The sequence below is a fragment of the Electrophorus electricus genome, chromosome 8 (assembly GCF_013358815.1).
Source record: "Electrophorus electricus isolate fEleEle1 chromosome 8, fEleEle1.pri, whole genome shotgun sequence".
Taxonomy (NCBI): domain Eukaryota; kingdom Metazoa; phylum Chordata; class Actinopteri; order Gymnotiformes; family Gymnotidae; genus Electrophorus; species Electrophorus electricus.
Window position 1 is genome coordinate 8565822 of NC_049542.1, and position 17634 is coordinate 8583455.

The 17634-nt window shown below is 43.7% G+C and overlaps 1 protein-coding gene across 1 annotated transcript in view; it reads left to right on the forward strand.

Moving 5' to 3' along the window:
- The window catches only part of usta (uronyl 2-sulfotransferase a), a 58131-nt gene extending 43057 nt beyond the window's left edge, over positions 1-15074 (forward strand). Inside the window, exons 4-8 of the mRNA XM_035529511.1 lie at positions 4049-4128; positions 4706-4859; positions 13421-13518; positions 13645-13802; positions 14336-15074. Coding sequence (XP_035385404.1) covers positions 4049-4128; positions 4706-4859; positions 13421-13518; positions 13645-13802; positions 14336-14670 — 825 coding nt within the window. The 3' untranslated portion in view covers positions 14671-15074. The remainder of the gene's footprint in view (positions 1-4048; positions 4129-4705; positions 4860-13420; positions 13519-13644; positions 13803-14335) is intronic.
- The last annotated feature ends 2560 nt before the right edge of the window (positions 15075-17634 follow it).

Below are 17634 nucleotides of genomic sequence, written 5' to 3' on the forward strand. Positions count from 1 at the left end.
AGAGAGAGAGAGAGAGAGAGAGAGAGAGAGAGAGAGAGAGAGAGAGAGAGAGAGAGAGAGAGAGAGAGGAAGTACCAAGTGGTCCTGGAGTCCTGGTGGACTGCTCCATCTGTCAGCAGGTAGTGTTTTGAGCCTCTGCTGTTCTTACCGGTCCCCTTCGGAGCAGTGCTCATCGACATGCACACATGCTCATTCAGTTTGGTTGCTAGGATTCTTCTCAGGAGCTTCTATGTTGTGTAAGGTCAGGTTTTTGTAGTTCAATGGAGATTGGCCCTTCGTTGGGGTCCTTCATGACCAATTCTCTCTTGCATTGGGTTAGCCAGTCCTGGTGGGAGATGTTAGCCTCTGGTTCATTTGTTATGCTAGTCTGCCAGATAGAGCTGTGTTTCTTTAGCCAGTAGGCATGGATCTTGGGAGGACCAGAGGCTGCCAAGTTCTTCATGTTTCTGACCCGTTCTTGGACATCTGCTTTTGCAATGCGGACTGCTCCCTGCTCTGAGAGATTGCGCTATTTCTTTTTAAATTCTGTCTGCTGGAGTACAGAGCCAAAAAACAGTTACTTCACTGGCCTCTTACTTGCAGAATGCAACCTTTTGCGTTATATTTGTAGTATATGGATCCGCACAGTCCAATATTAAGTTTGGGTTAACAGCCAGTCACGAGGCTGAACAACATGCATTAAGTGAGCTGTGCTTGTATGCTTGGTGAGTTTTGTACAAATATAGAATTAATGCTCTAATTGATTTTCATATAAAGTAGTTCGATCCAATTTCCCACGCTGATTTTTTTTTTAATGTTCCAATAAAACAGAATTGATTTTACCTATATGATTTTACCTTATTTATTTTCGCATTCAGGAAGGGGCGATCGAATCCTTTCATTAGAGTTCAAAAGAATATGTTGAAATTTCCCAGAACTAATATGCTGAAATATATTCAGAATTAAAGTGTTTTGGTCATATCCCGTCGGAATGCCGTGGGTTATAACGCCTTGTTTTGTACAGACTCCACTCAGCATATCCTCGCTTAAGGCCTATGTTGCTAACAATTTAGTTCAGTGTGCTATGTTATACCTGTGTACTTTCTTTTGTTCAAATATGCACCGTTTTTTGGGGGGGGTCTGTGTAATGTTTTTCCTGCCCTGATCTCCCTGTGGTGGTGTATTTCTTTTTTTGTCATTTAACGCTGCTTATTTAGAAATTGCATTTCCTTTAAAGCTTTAAAACGGCAGTTTTGTTTTTGTTTTTGTTTTTTTCCAAAAAGCATACATTTTCTGTGTTTGAGCATTAAAATTATATTTGTGTGTTTTCCTCTGGCTACTGCACGATTTCAGGTTTCAAAATTCCTTCAGCTTCCTTGCATCCCCAGGTTAACCTTAATGTATTCAAGGAACATTTTATTATTTACCTCAGGGGTGCCGACTAGTGCTGGAGACTGTCCCTCACCTGGCAGAGTTCAGCTCTGAAACACCTGGCTCGCTGTTCTGAGGCGGCTGAAGGCCTCGATTAGCTGGAGCAGGCATGTTAGTTCAGGCTTTTTGGGGAGGTACACCTGTATGACTGGAACTGGGTGCTCTTTATATTTACATTAGCTTGAGGGCTAGTACTGTGCTAGCTTCAGCTACCAGTGTTCTTGTGATCGTATGGAGGGAGATTCCATGTGTGAGGACCGGAGTTGGTGTGCAAGTTCTCCATAATCAATCCACAAGTGTATCATGACTGAGACACAGGAGCCTTGGGGAAAGTGGATGGCAGTTTCAGCTGATGGGGAATACTGCATTACTGCTAACTTTACATTAGAGCTTCTAAAAGCAGTTTTTCAAGCCAGCAATGCTGAAGTGTGTGTGTGTGTGTGTGTGTGTGTGTGTGTGTGTGTGTGTGTGTGTGTGTGTGTGTGTGTGTGTGTGTGCGTGCGTGGGTGTTGCATTGTCTAGCCAGCTTTCATATCTTCAGGTCCTTTCTTCCATTCTTCTGGCTTTAATTTAAAGTCTTAAGCAATCCAATCAACTGATGTCGAGGATGCTTAGGGCTACGTGTAGACAGTCTTGCTTCCTCGCTGACCCACTCTGTTATAGTACACCTCCTCCTGTTAGTCTCTTACATCCTTCTTCCCCAGCACTCGCCGTTAGAACAGATGCACTTTAGTGGAGATGCCAAGTTGTAACTTGGTGGTTTGTCGTTATGGGTTTGTTGTGTTTTGACGGGCCACAAGTATTCAGTTTTTCCATTCCAGTAAGTTGTTCAGTTTCTTTTTGTCTGCATGGGTCACTGGGTGGATAGACCCAGCACAGACCAGATGATCAGCCTGTCAATGTTATGTGAGGTGGGGTTTTTTGTGTGTGTGTGTTTAGACCCATTTGTGTGGGTAATTATACTCCATGGATATATCCCACAAACCCCATATCACACCCCCCCCCCCCCTTTCTCTTTCTCTCTGTCTCTCTCTCTTCCACCTCAGGTAAACATATGCTGTTCAGAATTTTAATCTTACTTTTTTCTTTATACTGTCTTGACCTTTGCCATTCAATGACCCTCACATACTACCATTTTATTGGTCAGGGTTATCATCTGCTGTCTTTTAATCTTCTTTATCCCTTTCACTGGAAATTGGAGCTTTTTATTGCTTTCTTCATCTAGTGTTGCCAGACACACACACACACACACACACACACACACAGACACACACACACACTTACATGAGGTAAGCCTTCCCTAATGATGTCATTAGAGGTATCACCCGTCACCCTGTAGTAGCCAAAGACACACAGAAAGTGATTTCGTCCAGGTGAGGTTGTGCCCACTGAGGTTGTGTGTTTTGGCTGACTGACAGAGAGTTTGATTAAAGGCACATTACCATGATCTGCTGGAAGCTCCAGACCTCATTACAGGTGCACTGTAATGAGGGAGAGAGTGAGCGAGAGAGAGACAATGATAGAGAGCAAGAGGGAGTGAGAGAGAAAGCAAGAGAGGGAGCGAGAGTCGGCGAGTGATAGAGGACAGAAGGGAGCACACACTGGGAGAGTGAAAGTGAAAGAGTAGAAGAGAGAGAGCGAGAGGGAGTGAGAGAGAGTGGGAGAGTAAGAGACAGAGCGAGAGAGAGAGAGAGCGAATGGTTGACCTCTCTGTAACTGTTTTCACTGAGAGGGGGGGAAAAAACTTCAAGAAACCTCAGCCACAGTTTTGGCTGAGGCATGACATCACAAGGCAGAAAGTCGTTTAGAGTGGAACCTTCTGGAACTCCTTCTCAGATTAATCAGCGACTGAAACACATGACACAGACCCAAACCCAACAACCATAATAGACCCTTCAGTGTGATTTGCTTTGGTGAGAAAGCTGACGTTTGTGCATGTGTGTGTGTATGCGCATGATTGCATTTGTGTGGGCGTCCGTGCGTGTGGGGGCTTGCAAAATGTGTGCTCTCTGCATTTTCTGAGCAGTGTCACCAAAATATTGGCACATCTGTATGCTAAATACATCAAAACCATATACCAAGGCCACTTTGTCAGATGACTTAAGTGTTTTCCACTGTATAACGTCAATAGAAAAAAAAAAATTGGTGCTGTTGCATTTTGTAGGCAGAGATCCGATGGGCTTGCTCCAAAACAGCCAATGAAAAAAAAAACCTGCTTTGGCCACAGTGGCTCACAGGAGTAAGTAGTTTGTCATGGCAATACTGACCAATTGTTGCCACCCCATACCAGAGCGAATGCTTTTAAGATTTGCATTGAGAGCTGAGTTTTAAATCACGGCCACTCAGATCCCTGTCCTCTCTGTTACCCTGTCATTTTTGTTACCCTGTCCTTTCCGTTACTGCGCGGGCTTTTTTGCCTGTCCCACATCTGCAAGTTAAAAGAGTGGCATAAGATGTTTTTTGTGAGCCGTGAGTCGTGTTATTTGGAGGGATGGAGGTAAAGGATTGCTTGTGTGTTTGCTTGGTGTGATTTGATTGTTTGTGGGGTTTTTTACACTGACAGAAACAGCTGTGTGCCACCGCTTCCTGCTGAGGGAACAGCCTCGTTGACACACTGTTTGTTTGCCTCTGCCCTCAGGTGGATCTGATGAGAAACATTAGCTCCATTCCACAGCCCTTCCTGTACACCAGGCATGTTCACTTCCTCAACTTCACCAGGTAAGCCAAACAGATTTGAGCTGCCCCTGACTGATGGCTTAAGTGGCCAACTGCAGCTTGGGTTTTCAGCTTCAGTCCTGCTGCTGCCCCTCACATTTTCACCTGTTCCTAACCCTAACCCTGACCCTGACCCTAACCCTGACCCTGACCCTGACCCTGACCCTAACCCTAACCCTAACCCTGACCCTGACCCTGACCCTAACCCTAACCCTGACCCTGACCCTGACCCTGATCCTGACCCTGACCCTAACCCTAACCCTGACCCTGACCCTGACCCTGACCCTAACCCTAACCCTAACCCTGACCCTGACCCTGATCCTGACCCTGACCCTAACCCTAACCCTGACACTGACCCTGACCCTGACCCTGACCCTGATGAGCAGCAAAGGCTGGAGAAAGAGCTGGATTAAGTGTGTGAGACACTTGAGACTGGAGTTAAAACCCCCAAAGTACACTATGGACAGTGCTTCTCACAACTCTCTCCCTCCATCTCTCCCTCCCTGGTTCTCGCTCTCTCTCCCTCCCTGGGTTTGTCGCTCCCTCTCTCTCTTCCTCCCTTTCTCTCTACCCATCTCAGGTTTAGGATAGAGCAGCCTGTCTACATAAACATCATCAGGGATCCCATCAACCGTTTCCTCTCCAACTATTTCTTCCGCCGCTTTGGCGACTGGCGAGGCGAGCAGAACCACTTGATCCGGACGCCGCAGATGAAGGATGAGGAGAGATATCTGGTCAGACACCCTTCCCCCTTTTCTCTCTAGCCCATTCCCTCCATCCCCCTTCCCGATGTGTCACAGCCAGGCCGAGCCCTAAGGTTACTTGGCCAGCATAAGTGTGGCTCCTTTGAAAGCTCTCGGGAAACCCTGCACATACATACGGTGAGAGTCTGCAGCTGAATGATAACAGAGTAGGAAAAGCCTACAGGTGCAGCTAAGAACAAGGCAACAGGGCTGGGGATAAAGACAGCAACCAGGAGAGTTGCTCTGCATACGAACACATAAGACTGTACAGTCTTCCATAAAGTTTGAGTAATGCCCTACTTACTTAAAATGTGCATAATAAATCCTTTCCTGACATCAATCAGTGATCCTGCCAACAGCCACAGGCTTAATGCTCTAAAATCATACAGAAATACTAAAAAAGAAATACATCAATACTAAAAATGCATAAATAAATGTCTGTTAATGACTTTTAAACAGACTTTTTTATCAATTATTAAATAATCTGAAGTTCCAGCAAATTTCCAAATAATCTGAAGTTCCAGCAAATTTCCAAATAATCTGAAGTTCCAGCAAACTTCCAGATTTCCTTAAGTTTGTTTTAAGTCATGTTGAGCTGATGTTCTGCAGAATGCACCTAAGAATACACACCAGGTTCAACTCTGGAAAACAGACTAAAGATTTGTGCGATCCACAGGCAAAAAAAGCCAATCTCTGCAATTAAATTGGAGCAAGATTGATTTGTCTTGCCTGTCTTTTTTTGGCACAGTCCCCTCGTGCTGTTGTGATGTGATCTCTGGCTCCTCCTATTGCAGACAGAAAGAACACTTCAAAAATGCTCATCAGAGCTTTTGTTGCAGCTGGAAAAAGAATTCCATCAAAGAGGCACTGACACTTGGCATGCAGTTTAATTGGAAAAGGCCACCCCTAGTTGCTTTGATTCTTGGCTGCAGAAGGAGACTGGTGGTCTCCAAAGCCACATCATCGGTTCCATTCAACAGCGCCATGATTTATAACTCCATTGAAGGAGTGCATCTGTGTAATGCTACAAAGTGTGATTTTTTATGTAAGGTGATTTCAGTGGCTTTTGTAGACAGCGGTTTACCTTTGAACACATGTCGTATGAGAAAAGATGTTGACAAATAACATTAGATGTATCTGTCATATATAGTAACAGTTGAATGGTTAGTTAACGAGCTTTTAGGTGGGCAGGTGGTGTCATCTGTGAACTGAGTGTGCTTGCGGGTGGGTTTAATTATCGTAACCGGCACAATATTTGAAGTAGCTAGCACATGACTGGAATTCCCCCTCTTTCTGGTGCATATGGAAACACACAGGTGTGCGCACACACACACACACACACACACACACACACACACACACACACACATATACAAGCCCACTTTTGAGCCTGTAATTAGATGTTATGCAGATTCGCTCAGTACATATACACATATGCACAAACACACACACACACACACACACATACACACACACACACACACACACACACACACACATACACACATATACACACACGCACACACACATATACAAGCCCACTTTAGAGCCTGTAATTAGACGTTATGCAGATTCGCTTAGTACATGTACACATATGCACAAACGCACACACACACACAAAGTTCCACTGTGACTAGAATCTGATTGTGTGGGTTAAGACGTTCTTCTGAGCTATCACAGGAGGTTTGAACAATGTGAGCTGAGTCATTAAAATATGCAGTAGCAGAGGCAGAGTGAGAAAGAGAGACCAAAGAGAGAGAAAGACTCCCTTTCAACACCCTAATTTTTTCTCAGTCCATTGGGTTAAAGCAGTCCATGTCCTGTTAGAACACGAGTGTGCAATACACAAACACGCACACACACATGCGTGCTGGACATTGGATAACATGAGGCGAGCGTAGCGGACTGAGCGTAGCGAGAGAGGAGCCAGGCAGCCTGGGGATCCCATGCCGACAAAACGAAGCTCATTTGATTCCATGTTCGCAGAAGCGGACACGCACACAGTAGACAGTGATCCAGGCCGTCCCACGATTAGGCAGAGAGTTTTCCACTTTCAGCTTTCCGACTGAATTAGAATTCTCCAACACAATACCACAAAACACATTTATGCACACATGCACAATCAGATTAAACAAATGTAGTTTAATAAAATTTGATTTTTACAGCTGCACCTTTATATTTACAGTCCAGAATTGCTTTGCCGACACAGTCCATGTTCACGGATGCTCGAGTCTTTGTTTGTGCACGCCTGAGTTTGTGTGAAGTGTAGATGGCAGAAAATTGCCAATGTTTAGTGGCACAGTTCCAGTTTCTGTCTCAGCTCTGCTCAGCTGAGGCTCAACCTCTCCTTTTTCGTCTCTTTTTTCTTATCCTGTTCATGTCTCCTACATTTTACGTCCTCTGCTTTTTCTTTCTGTTCCTTTTTTATTTACTTCTGCAATTTTTTCTCTTCATCACTTCTTCTTTCACTCTTTCGCTACTCGTTCACTTGGAAGAAAGTTATGTTGTAATTTCTTTTTTGTTTCATTTTCTTCTTGTTTTTGTTTTTGTTTTTTTCCAGTATTTCTTCGGTGCTTGGCATGGCCAGTAGCCATCTCCAGACCGAACACAAGCACAAGTCTTCTAGACAAACGCACACAGCTACGCCGCATGTAGTTCTCCACAGCTGATAAAACAAAAACTATTTGGCACAGGCCATGTCTGAGAGCTGGACCCTTTTACAGACAGACTAGCAGGTAGGCATGTAAGATCCTGCTTTCCCTTCACTGCTGGGACAGCGTCGGAGTGTGACGTGGCTGACAGCTAAGCCTCACAGTGGCGTGCATTTGCTGTGATGATCGGGTCATCCGGGTGGTGTTCCGAGGGGCTGGCCGGGCCGGCCGGACTGGAGTGTTGTGAAAACATCACATAGCACCTCTTTATGTGTTAGTATAGTCAGAGACAGAGTGATGGAGAGAGAGAGAGAGAGAATCCAGCAAGGGTGTCGGGATGGGAGGTTTGGCCAAGGTCCAGCTCAGGACATCAGCCCAGACCACGTGTCATTTCCTGTATACATGATTATATGTGTTCTCTCTCTCTTTTTGTCTCTCTTTCTCTCTCTCTCTCTCTCTCTCTCTCTCTCTCTCTCTCTCTCTCTCTCTCTTTCTGTATCTTCCTCTTAGCCTGGCTAACCCCTTACCATAGGAATTGTTTTGTTTTAACCCTTGGCTCCTCTGATATATCTGGCATGTCATCGTTGCCTCTCCTGCGCTTGCGTCTGTTCACAGTTTTGCGAGACAAACAGTTTTGAGGCCATCATATCTGCCCCTTTGCAGCATTGCTTCGTTTAGCACTGCGCCCTTTTGACCGTATCCTCCTGAGAAAAGAAGACACCTGTCTATGTGCTACACGCGCAAGCGTTTTTTACGCTAGCCCAAGCCGGACCGTGTTCGGACAGAGAGGACAGCTCTGTGAACCTGTGCTCTGATAAAACGGCAATATTCCAGACCCAACAGAGCGAGCACAGAACAGCTATTGTTGCTTCTGTTCTCCTGGGCTTTGGCCTCTTTCCTATCACCTTTGAAGTCTCTCCAGGTCTCTACTGTCAACAAATAACCACATCCAAGACACAGAACCACCAGAGTCAGACAGGGGATCCGGGAATACTAAGGAAGAACAGCTTAGAGCAATAAGCACAGGTCTGAGACTCATATGCTTGCAACAGTGAGGTTGAAGCCGAGTCCTTTTGGGAGCTGGTGAAATGATCCTGGAATGGGAATGTTCTGGGATTTAGGTCTACTGCTCCTATTGCCAGCCAGTGTGATCCATCTTACCAGCTGTACTCTCCAAACGGTGTGCCAAAACTGTGTATATTCAAGAATATCTAAAATATGCAGAAAGGATAATAGTGTGCCTCTGTGTATTTTTAATTGACGTATACGTGTGTGGCCTTTTGCCATTTTTAAATGTTCAAAGTTTACAACCACGGTCAGATCATCTAAAAAAAAAAGTAATAAATGGATAATAAAGGAAAGTGCTACCTTCTGTTTTCAAGAAGAAGGAAAATACTATACACAACGTATTAACTACATTCTCAAAAGATCAGATTACAAGCCAAACTTTAGTTGTCAAAATATTAAAAATAAAGAAAACATCAAAAGTAATTTAACTTAAATTGTTTATACATATATAATATACATATATAACTGTATGAATACAAAACATCAAAAGTAATTCAACTTAAATTGTTTATACATATATAATATACATATATAATATACATATATAACTGTATGAATACAAAACAAAGGCATTTTGCTAGCTGACAGGCTAGAAAAATCTTCTTTTTTTTTTCCTTACTTCCTCATTTATGATCAGAAATAAGCTCATTATGAAGTGTTCCAGCTTCAGCCAGTTTCTGCTGGGAATGTCGACCATGACAGGGCTTTCTTATTTCCTGGAACAGGTTTTACTGTCACACAGCAAGAAATTGGCATGTGCGTCATGAAACTGACACAGCCCACATTTTACCCCCCCCCAGTGTGGGTCCTTTTCTGCTGAGGTGCGCATGCTACTGAGGACCCGTGACTCAGCCTTCAGAGTGGGTGACAGAGAGGCTCTCAGAAAAACAAGAGCCAAACTGTCACGTGCAATCAGGGAATCAAAACCTGCACACGCACAGAGGATCCATGGACACTTCAAAGATACTGGTGACACACGGCGCATGTGGGAGGGCATTCAGGCCATTACTAACTACAGGAAAACATCACCTTCCTGTGACAGTGATGCCATCCTCCCAGATGCACTGAATGACTTCTATGCACGGTTTGAAGCACAGAACAACGTTGCAGCAGAAAAGTCCATCCCTCTGCAAAATGACCAGGTGCTGTGCCTGACGGCAGCTGATGTGAGGCGTACTCTGCGTGGAGTTAACCCACAGAAAGCTGCTGGACCAGACAACATCCCGGGTCGTGTGCTCAGAGAATGTGCTGACCAGCTTGCAGATGTCCTGACAGACATCTTCAATATCTCTCTGAGCTGCACCGTGGTCCCAACATGCTTCAAGACCACCAATCATCGTCCCCGTGCCTAAGAAGCCCACGGTGTCGTGTCTCAATGACTACCGTCCCATTGCACTCACATCCATCATCATGAAGTGCTTCGAGAGACTCGTCATCAAGACCCAGCTTCCCCCTTCTCTGGACCCCCTGCAGTTCGCGTACCACCCAACCCACTCTACAGATGATGCCATCTCTACCACACTTCATCTGGCACTCACACATCTGGATAAAAAGGGCACCTACATAAGAATGCTGTTCATATACTTCAGTTCAGCATTCAACACCATTGTTCCTCAGCATCTGATTGGAAAGTTGAGCTTACTGGGCTTGAACACTTCCCTCTGCAACTGGATCCTGGATGTCTTGACTGGTAGACCTCAGTCAGTCCGGATTGGGAGCAGCACTTCCAACACCACCACACTGAGTACTGGTGCTCCCCAGGGCAGTGTAATCAGCCCTCTGCTGTTCACACTGCTGACTCATGACTGTGCAGCGATGCACAGTTCGAATCACATCATCAAGTTCGCTGATGACAGGACCGTGGTGGGTCTCATCAACAAAGACGAGTCAGCATACAGAGAGGAGGTGCAAGAACTGGTGAGCTGGTGTAAGGTCAACAACCTGTATCTGAATGTTGACAAGACAAAAGAAATGGTTGTTGACTTCAGGAGAGCAAGGCGAAATCACTCCCCGCTTGCCATCAATGGCTCCTCGGTGGAGATCGTCAAGAACATCAAGTTCCTTGGTGTTCACATAGCGGAGAACCTCACCTGGACCCTGAACACCAGTTCCATCACCAAGAGAGCCCAGCAACGTCTTTACTTCCTTCGGAAGCTGAGGGAAGCCCATCTCCCATCACCCATCCTCACTACCTTCTACAAAGGTACTGTAGAGAGCATCCTGAGCAGCTGCATCATTACCTGGTTTGGGAACTGCACCGCCTTTGACTGCAAGATCCTCCAAAGAATAGTGAGAACAGCTGAGAAGATCATTGATGTCTCTCTTCCCTCCATCACGAACATCTACCTAACGCGCTGCATCCGGAAAGCCACCAACATTGTGAAAGACCCCACACACCCCTCACATGAACTGTTCACCCTTTTGCCATCTGGAAGAAGGTACCGCAGCATCCAGTCCCGCACCTCCAGACTGTGCAACAGCTTCTTCCCAGAAGCCATTAGACTCCTGAACTCTGGCTAACTCCAATTCCAATTCAGATTCCAAAATGGGCACTTTTATACATGCTTATAGACAGTCACTCACACACACACACACACACACACACACACACACACACACACACACACACACACACACACACACGTACATACATACATACATACATATATACATATCTATACACACACTCACACATTGTTTTGCATCGGACTAGTGCTGAAGTCAAACGTCACACAAATAAACTATGCACTCCTGTTGCAGTCTTGCACATTATCCTACTTGCTGCTAGAGTACTGTACTAAACCAGCACTGTACTCTGAACTGTTCTGGCTGCTACCGGTGACTGCTATATTCAGTGTAGCATGTCACTGACTCCTATGCACAACTCACTTTACATATTCCCAGTACTGTGTACTGGACTAAATAATTGCACTGTCTACTCATTTTGTATTTGTCCTGCCCTGTATTTATTATTGGTTATTTAATGTTTATTTAATGACATTTTGCACTACATTGGATTGTTTGCACTTGTGTAGCATGTTGCACTGTTGTTTTTGTGTTGCACCATGGTCCTGGAGGAACATTGTCTCGTTTTTGTTGTGTACTTGTATATAGCTGAAATGACAATAAAACCTCTTGAACTTGAACTTGTATTTTCCATCCGAGACCTCGCACTTGCTCACTGGCCCGAGGACCCAGAGCCTGTAGATGTTCCTGTCTTTGCTTAACCTTTTGGGCGGGGGGGTTTAAATCTGAGGAAGTTAAACAAGACAAATTAGCTTGTTTTCGCATGAAATGCTGAGCAATGATCTTTCAGCATTATGTGGATTCACGAGAAAGAGACCGCATCCGCTCACCCCCCACAGACTTTCCCATCATGTGTCACCACAGCATCCTTTGCTAGTGCACGAGCAGGAATGTATTTATTTGTGTGTAAGTGTATCTATATTTGGTGAGGGCCAAGAACATAATTTCTGATCTTGTGAGGACCACCTTGTGGCCAGTTTCCTTTTGGTTAATGAGGTTAAGGTTAGGGTTAGGGTTAGTGTTAGGGTTAGGTGGAGGTGCCAGAGCAGTCTCTGCTCAACATGTATTGAAACTAATGCTGTTCTCATAATATTGTCTTGAACACATCTACAGCTCTAGATCAAATTATATTGATTTTCAGAATTCAAGGCAAAAAAGGGCAGTAGAAATGTTTGGACAGCGGTATGAAGAAAACCCCCATTATTCACACTTGAAGCTCTGAAGTAAGCACTTGTGGAAAGTATTAGATGTGTGTGGAGAAATAAAGAGTGAGATGTGTTATCTTAAGAGCTCTTTGTATCATGAGCATGAGACAAGCACACATGGCCCTGGGACCTGAAAGGTTTCTGGGTGGAACATTATTCTGTAGACACATTGCCAAGGTTTTAAGAGCTAATAAAATGGATTTGTTTTACTTTTAAAGCTTTCTTCAGCTAATGTATTAAATGTCCCACACTGTTAATCAATCTATTGTTGATTCAAAGAAAAGCAAATAAAATAGAAATATACAAGCTGTAGAAGCTGTTTCAGTCAAAGGGCTAGTGTAATGAGGTTCATTTCTCACGGTGAGATTCAACACTAAGGCTTTGACTCCCAGACACATGCTGTCTGCTGATAATTGCAGGCTTCATATCAGCAAATTGAACCTAACTGATTTAAGCCAGGGGTTACATTCTCTGGAGGTCACTTGGTGTCATGTGTTTGTGAAAGATAGCGTCTTTGCTTGCTGTGAATGACTTTCACTCATATATATTAGCATGTGTGATTTGCTCCCCCTTCTGGCCAAAGGTGATCATTACTTTTTTTTCTTGAACAAATTTGCTATGCTGTTGTTACATTACATTTACAGCATTTAGCTGACGCTTTTATACAAAGCGACTTACAATTATGAGTGAGTACAACTTGAGCAATTGAGGGTTGAGGGTCTTGGTCAGGGGCCCAACAGTGGGAACTTGGCAGTGGTGGGGCTTGAACCAGCAACCTTCTGATTACAAGTCAAGTTATATGCAGAAATGTAGGATTTCATTATATCCCAACCAAACAACAAGTAAGTCTCCTAGGATGATCAGAAGTGCATAACTGCAGTTCTGCGTGGTGTACTGTTACCCCTGATCTTACACACCTCAGTTGACTCTTTGTCTGATTATCAAGCCCTTTCTAACTGAATCTGGAAGTGTGAAAGCCAGATATGATTGCCTCAGAAGTCAGATCTGTGCGACCTGGTCCATCCTACATTAACAACCATATCTGGGTCTCAGGGCTTTTAATAATTAGCCTCTCCTCTCTCTCAACCACATCTCTCCGCAGGACATTAACGTGTGCATCCTGGAGAACTACCCAGAATGCTCGAATCCTCGCCTATTCTACATAGTGCCATATTTCTGCGGCCAGCATCCTCAATGCAGGTGAAGTCCTTTGTGTTTTCATAAACCCGCACCTTCACATTCGTAAACCTGCCATGCCTGCTTCTCCGTGGGCTTTGAGTTTCAGACCCCATACAGTAATGTAAGAGTGCACCTGTGTGTGGGCAGGGAGCCAGGCGTATGGGCGCTGGACAGGGCAAAGCAGAACGTGGTGGAGAACTTCCTCCTGGTGGGTATCCTGGAGGAACTGGAGGATGTGCTATTCCTGCTGGAAAGACTGCTGCCTCACTACTTCAGCGACGTGGTGGCCATCTACAAGAGCCCAGGTGTAGCAGACGCAAAAACGGATGGACAATTATAGATTCATGGCAGCATGACAGATTAAGTTTTTTGGAAAGGAAAAAAATTTATTCATTCCTTTGAAGCCCACAAATGTGCATGATACACGAAGTTAACTTTGCTATTATTTGGCCTAGAGTTTGAAAGAACTCTCATTGGTGTCTGGAGGATATTCAGTCAATGCTGAGTTCTGAGAATGTTGTATTTTAGTATGTAAATAGCTGTTTGGTATATTGATAGCTGTTGACTCTGTCCAACTCCATCCAAAATCATATGAATATATCCTAGCAGTACCCAGAGTAACAATTTAGATTTCAGTCATCCAAAGTAGTGATTTGCAGTTGCAGTAACAATCATTTGTGCTACTGATAAACATGTTATATTACTCTTAACAAAAGACTGGCTTGTCATATCTCATAGAGATATTTTGGACAGCCTATCAGCTGGAAGGCCTTTTATTTTTAACCCTGCCCTTATGGTTTATGTCTCGACCCTCCCTACATGTGCCCCTCCTCCGCAGAATTCTGGAAGTTGGGTAACCTTACAGGCACAGTGCGGAAGCACACACCCACGCTGGAGGCCCTGCATGTGCTCTATCGCCGGATGAAGTACGAGTACGACTTCTATGACTTCGTGCGCGACCAGTTCCACCTCGCCAAGAGGAAGATCGGCCTGAGGTCTGCTCAGATGGGCTCCGCCCACGAGCCAGGCCTCCTGCGCGAGCTCGCCCTCACGACCCAAAAGCCGCTGTTGGATGAGGAAGAGGAGGAGGAGGAGGAAGATGAGGGGGAGGACAAAGACGAGCAGGAGTGGCAGGCAGTCGAGGACGCCAACAACTGGTTGGTCCAGCCTTGAGACGGGGCCAGGGGGTGGAGTTAGCATTCCCAAAAGTGCTTTGGGTGTGTGTGTGTGCGTGCGCGTGGTTGCACAATGCCCGTGTTTTTAATGGGACAGCCCCACCTGGACATCTGGAAGGGCCTGAGTAAATATATTTATAGACTTGTGAATCTGTTTTATTGACTTTATTTTCATTGGTGTTTTTAATTCCTGTATGTTTTTTTGTTTTATTCATTCTCCCAGTGAGATATTTATAACTTTGTCAGGAGAACAAACAGAAGATTAGATAAAACATCTTGAAGGAATAGGGAGCAGACGCTAACCTGAAATGTGTATCTTACAGAGATTATCCTGATGATCACATTACAAATACTGGGCCCTATGGAATATCTCTGTTAATAAAGCGTCAGTCTCTCCTCTTCTCTGCTTTCCTTGTAAAGAAGCAAGTGTGCTTTAAGTCTTCATGTCTATCCCTGCCGAGTTCTTCAAGTGCCAAATGTGTTAGAAACCCAGGGTTCCTGATCTCATCCTGCTTGTGCAGATCCCTGTGTTTTCCTTTTGGTGATGGTTGTTGCCACTGAATAAGGTTGAATTTTGGTCCTAAGGTCATAAAGGTCATAAGGCAGAAAACAAGCCATGTGGTGGATTATGCCTGATGGTTTCTGCTTTGTATCACACATGGCCCGAGCTGCACCCCCATAGAACTCTACTAGATTTAAACAGCTGCTTGATTATGAATAACTTCGAGAGAGAGAGAGAGAGAGAGAGAACAGCAGGTTCAGCAAACCATCACCTAGACTGTCGGTCAGAAAACCAGAATAGCTCAACATCATGTTAGATTAAAAACATCATGTGAATAATGGTGGTGAGAGAATGGTGTACTGTCTGCCCAACTTTCTAAAACCCTATGAGCCCTGAAAATCATTTACTAACATTGGAACACTGATCACATTGGAAGATAAAGGCTTGCTCTAAGTCATGCTTATCTTCACAATCACAGGATGTTATTAATTTAAGAACTATTGGAAGGAGACACGAACCTTTAATAAACATTCAATTATTTTGTTAGAAGACGTGTAACGTAGTATAAAATTGGCATTGTATTTTGATCACGAAACTTGACACAGTACCTGCTTCAGAGCTCTGCATGGTTCAACAGGATCTGGTGATAAATATTACACTGACCCACAGTTTCTAACGAATAGTTAAGTGGTCATGAAAGGTCTGCAGTCACACCCAAAAAAGAGCTGACTGTTTCTATTCTAGGCATTGGAAACTGAATGTCAAGTTCAAAGCTTCAGCGATGATTCCAAACTGATTCCAAAGTGACAAGGGAGACAGTTCAGCTGTGGCTGTCATACAAAAGCTTCCCTCTGCAATACACATGCATCAGTAGGCTGTCAGTCTTTCATTTTAGGGAACACAAAACTACAAAATGGAAGACTGATAATCAGCTCAAATACAGCACTTGGAATTGATTTCTGTCTGCTTGAGACTAGAAAAGCCCTTAGCAGTGGATTTTCTTAAAATGCAGTTTATGCAAAGTCTACTGAGATGTGTCCACTAATTATTTTTGATATTGGTTGTAATTCCTTGCAAACCTTAAAAAAAAAACAACAAAAAAAAAAACAAAAAAAAAAGACTAACATGTATTAGATGGTTTGAAAGAAAGCTTTTGTAAGAAGGTAACAAAAAAACTGCAAGCTGTCATGTAATCCTGGCAGGGTGTATGTATTGTGTTGTGTTAAATGTGGATTTATGGGTTAATTTATTATACAGTGTAAAATTTGTGAAATGCATTCCACATAAAATTCTCAGGAAAAAAAAAAGAGTGCAAATAAAATTATTTTTATTTTGGGTTATAACAACCAGCATAACCCAATGACAAACATCTGGTACTTTGAAAGAAAAGTGTGCACAGCTAAATTTGACACTCTTAAACAATAAATGGAAATGCAAAGGAAATGGCTAACATCAAAAATGTATGAGATTCACTTAAGGGACCAGCTTCCAAAATAAAAGTCTTTTAAGAACAATTTTTCTGCTTCTTGGCAATTACCTTTTGCAACCCTAATGCCTCCTGTTTTTAGTTTGAATCAAACACTTCCCAGAGTTAAACACTTGAGGGCACCCTTCTTCAGTGGAACCTACTCTGCTGCACTCCAGGTAATTTGAGCTGATTTGTTTTCCACATTCATTATGATTAACTGAAGGAAAACATGGGATATCTAATACAAGGCTTGCAAAATTGCTGATCACTTAATATAAGACTGTACCATACTAAAATTTAAGTCACAGCTACTAAAACATACACTTATTTGACATCCTTGTCTTTCTGTTATCACACATCAGTCCACAGTGAAGCAATCTGGCTTTTGCAACTGAGACCTTTATTATGTTTTCATGCGTGTCCATAAAGGTATTTTCACAACATGAAAACTATTACAGAGGCAAAACAGAAACTTGGGCATTTTCTTTCCAGTATAGTACAGATATGCTCATTGGACTAAATGTTATTGAAGCATTTTACCTCCATGTACCACATTTGTTTGCATTTTTGCTACCACCTCTGATTTCTAATGTAATGTTTATGGTCCCATCTTGTGACATTACACCATGTGTTTGGACTGCTTGGTGCCTTTGGGCCATATGTCAAATGAACCACAACAGAGTTTGTTTGGTAACAAACTGACACAAACCTGCTCAGGGGTCTTGGTCCACTTATCTAGTGTGTTCAAAGGCAATGTTGTCACTTGCTCTAACAAACTGTATTACCAGAGCAATTGCACCATGGTTCATTTCAATCGATCCGCTGCTGCGCACGCGTGCGTGTGTGTGTCAACATTTAGCTGGTTGTCTCTTGACAGTCCTGTTTTTAAATCATAGGTTAGGTCAAAGGTTAAACTGCAGTTGTGCACATGGCGTATCAAACTTTAGATAACATTTCAGGTGTAGATATTTTGCTCACATCAGCCTTAGCAG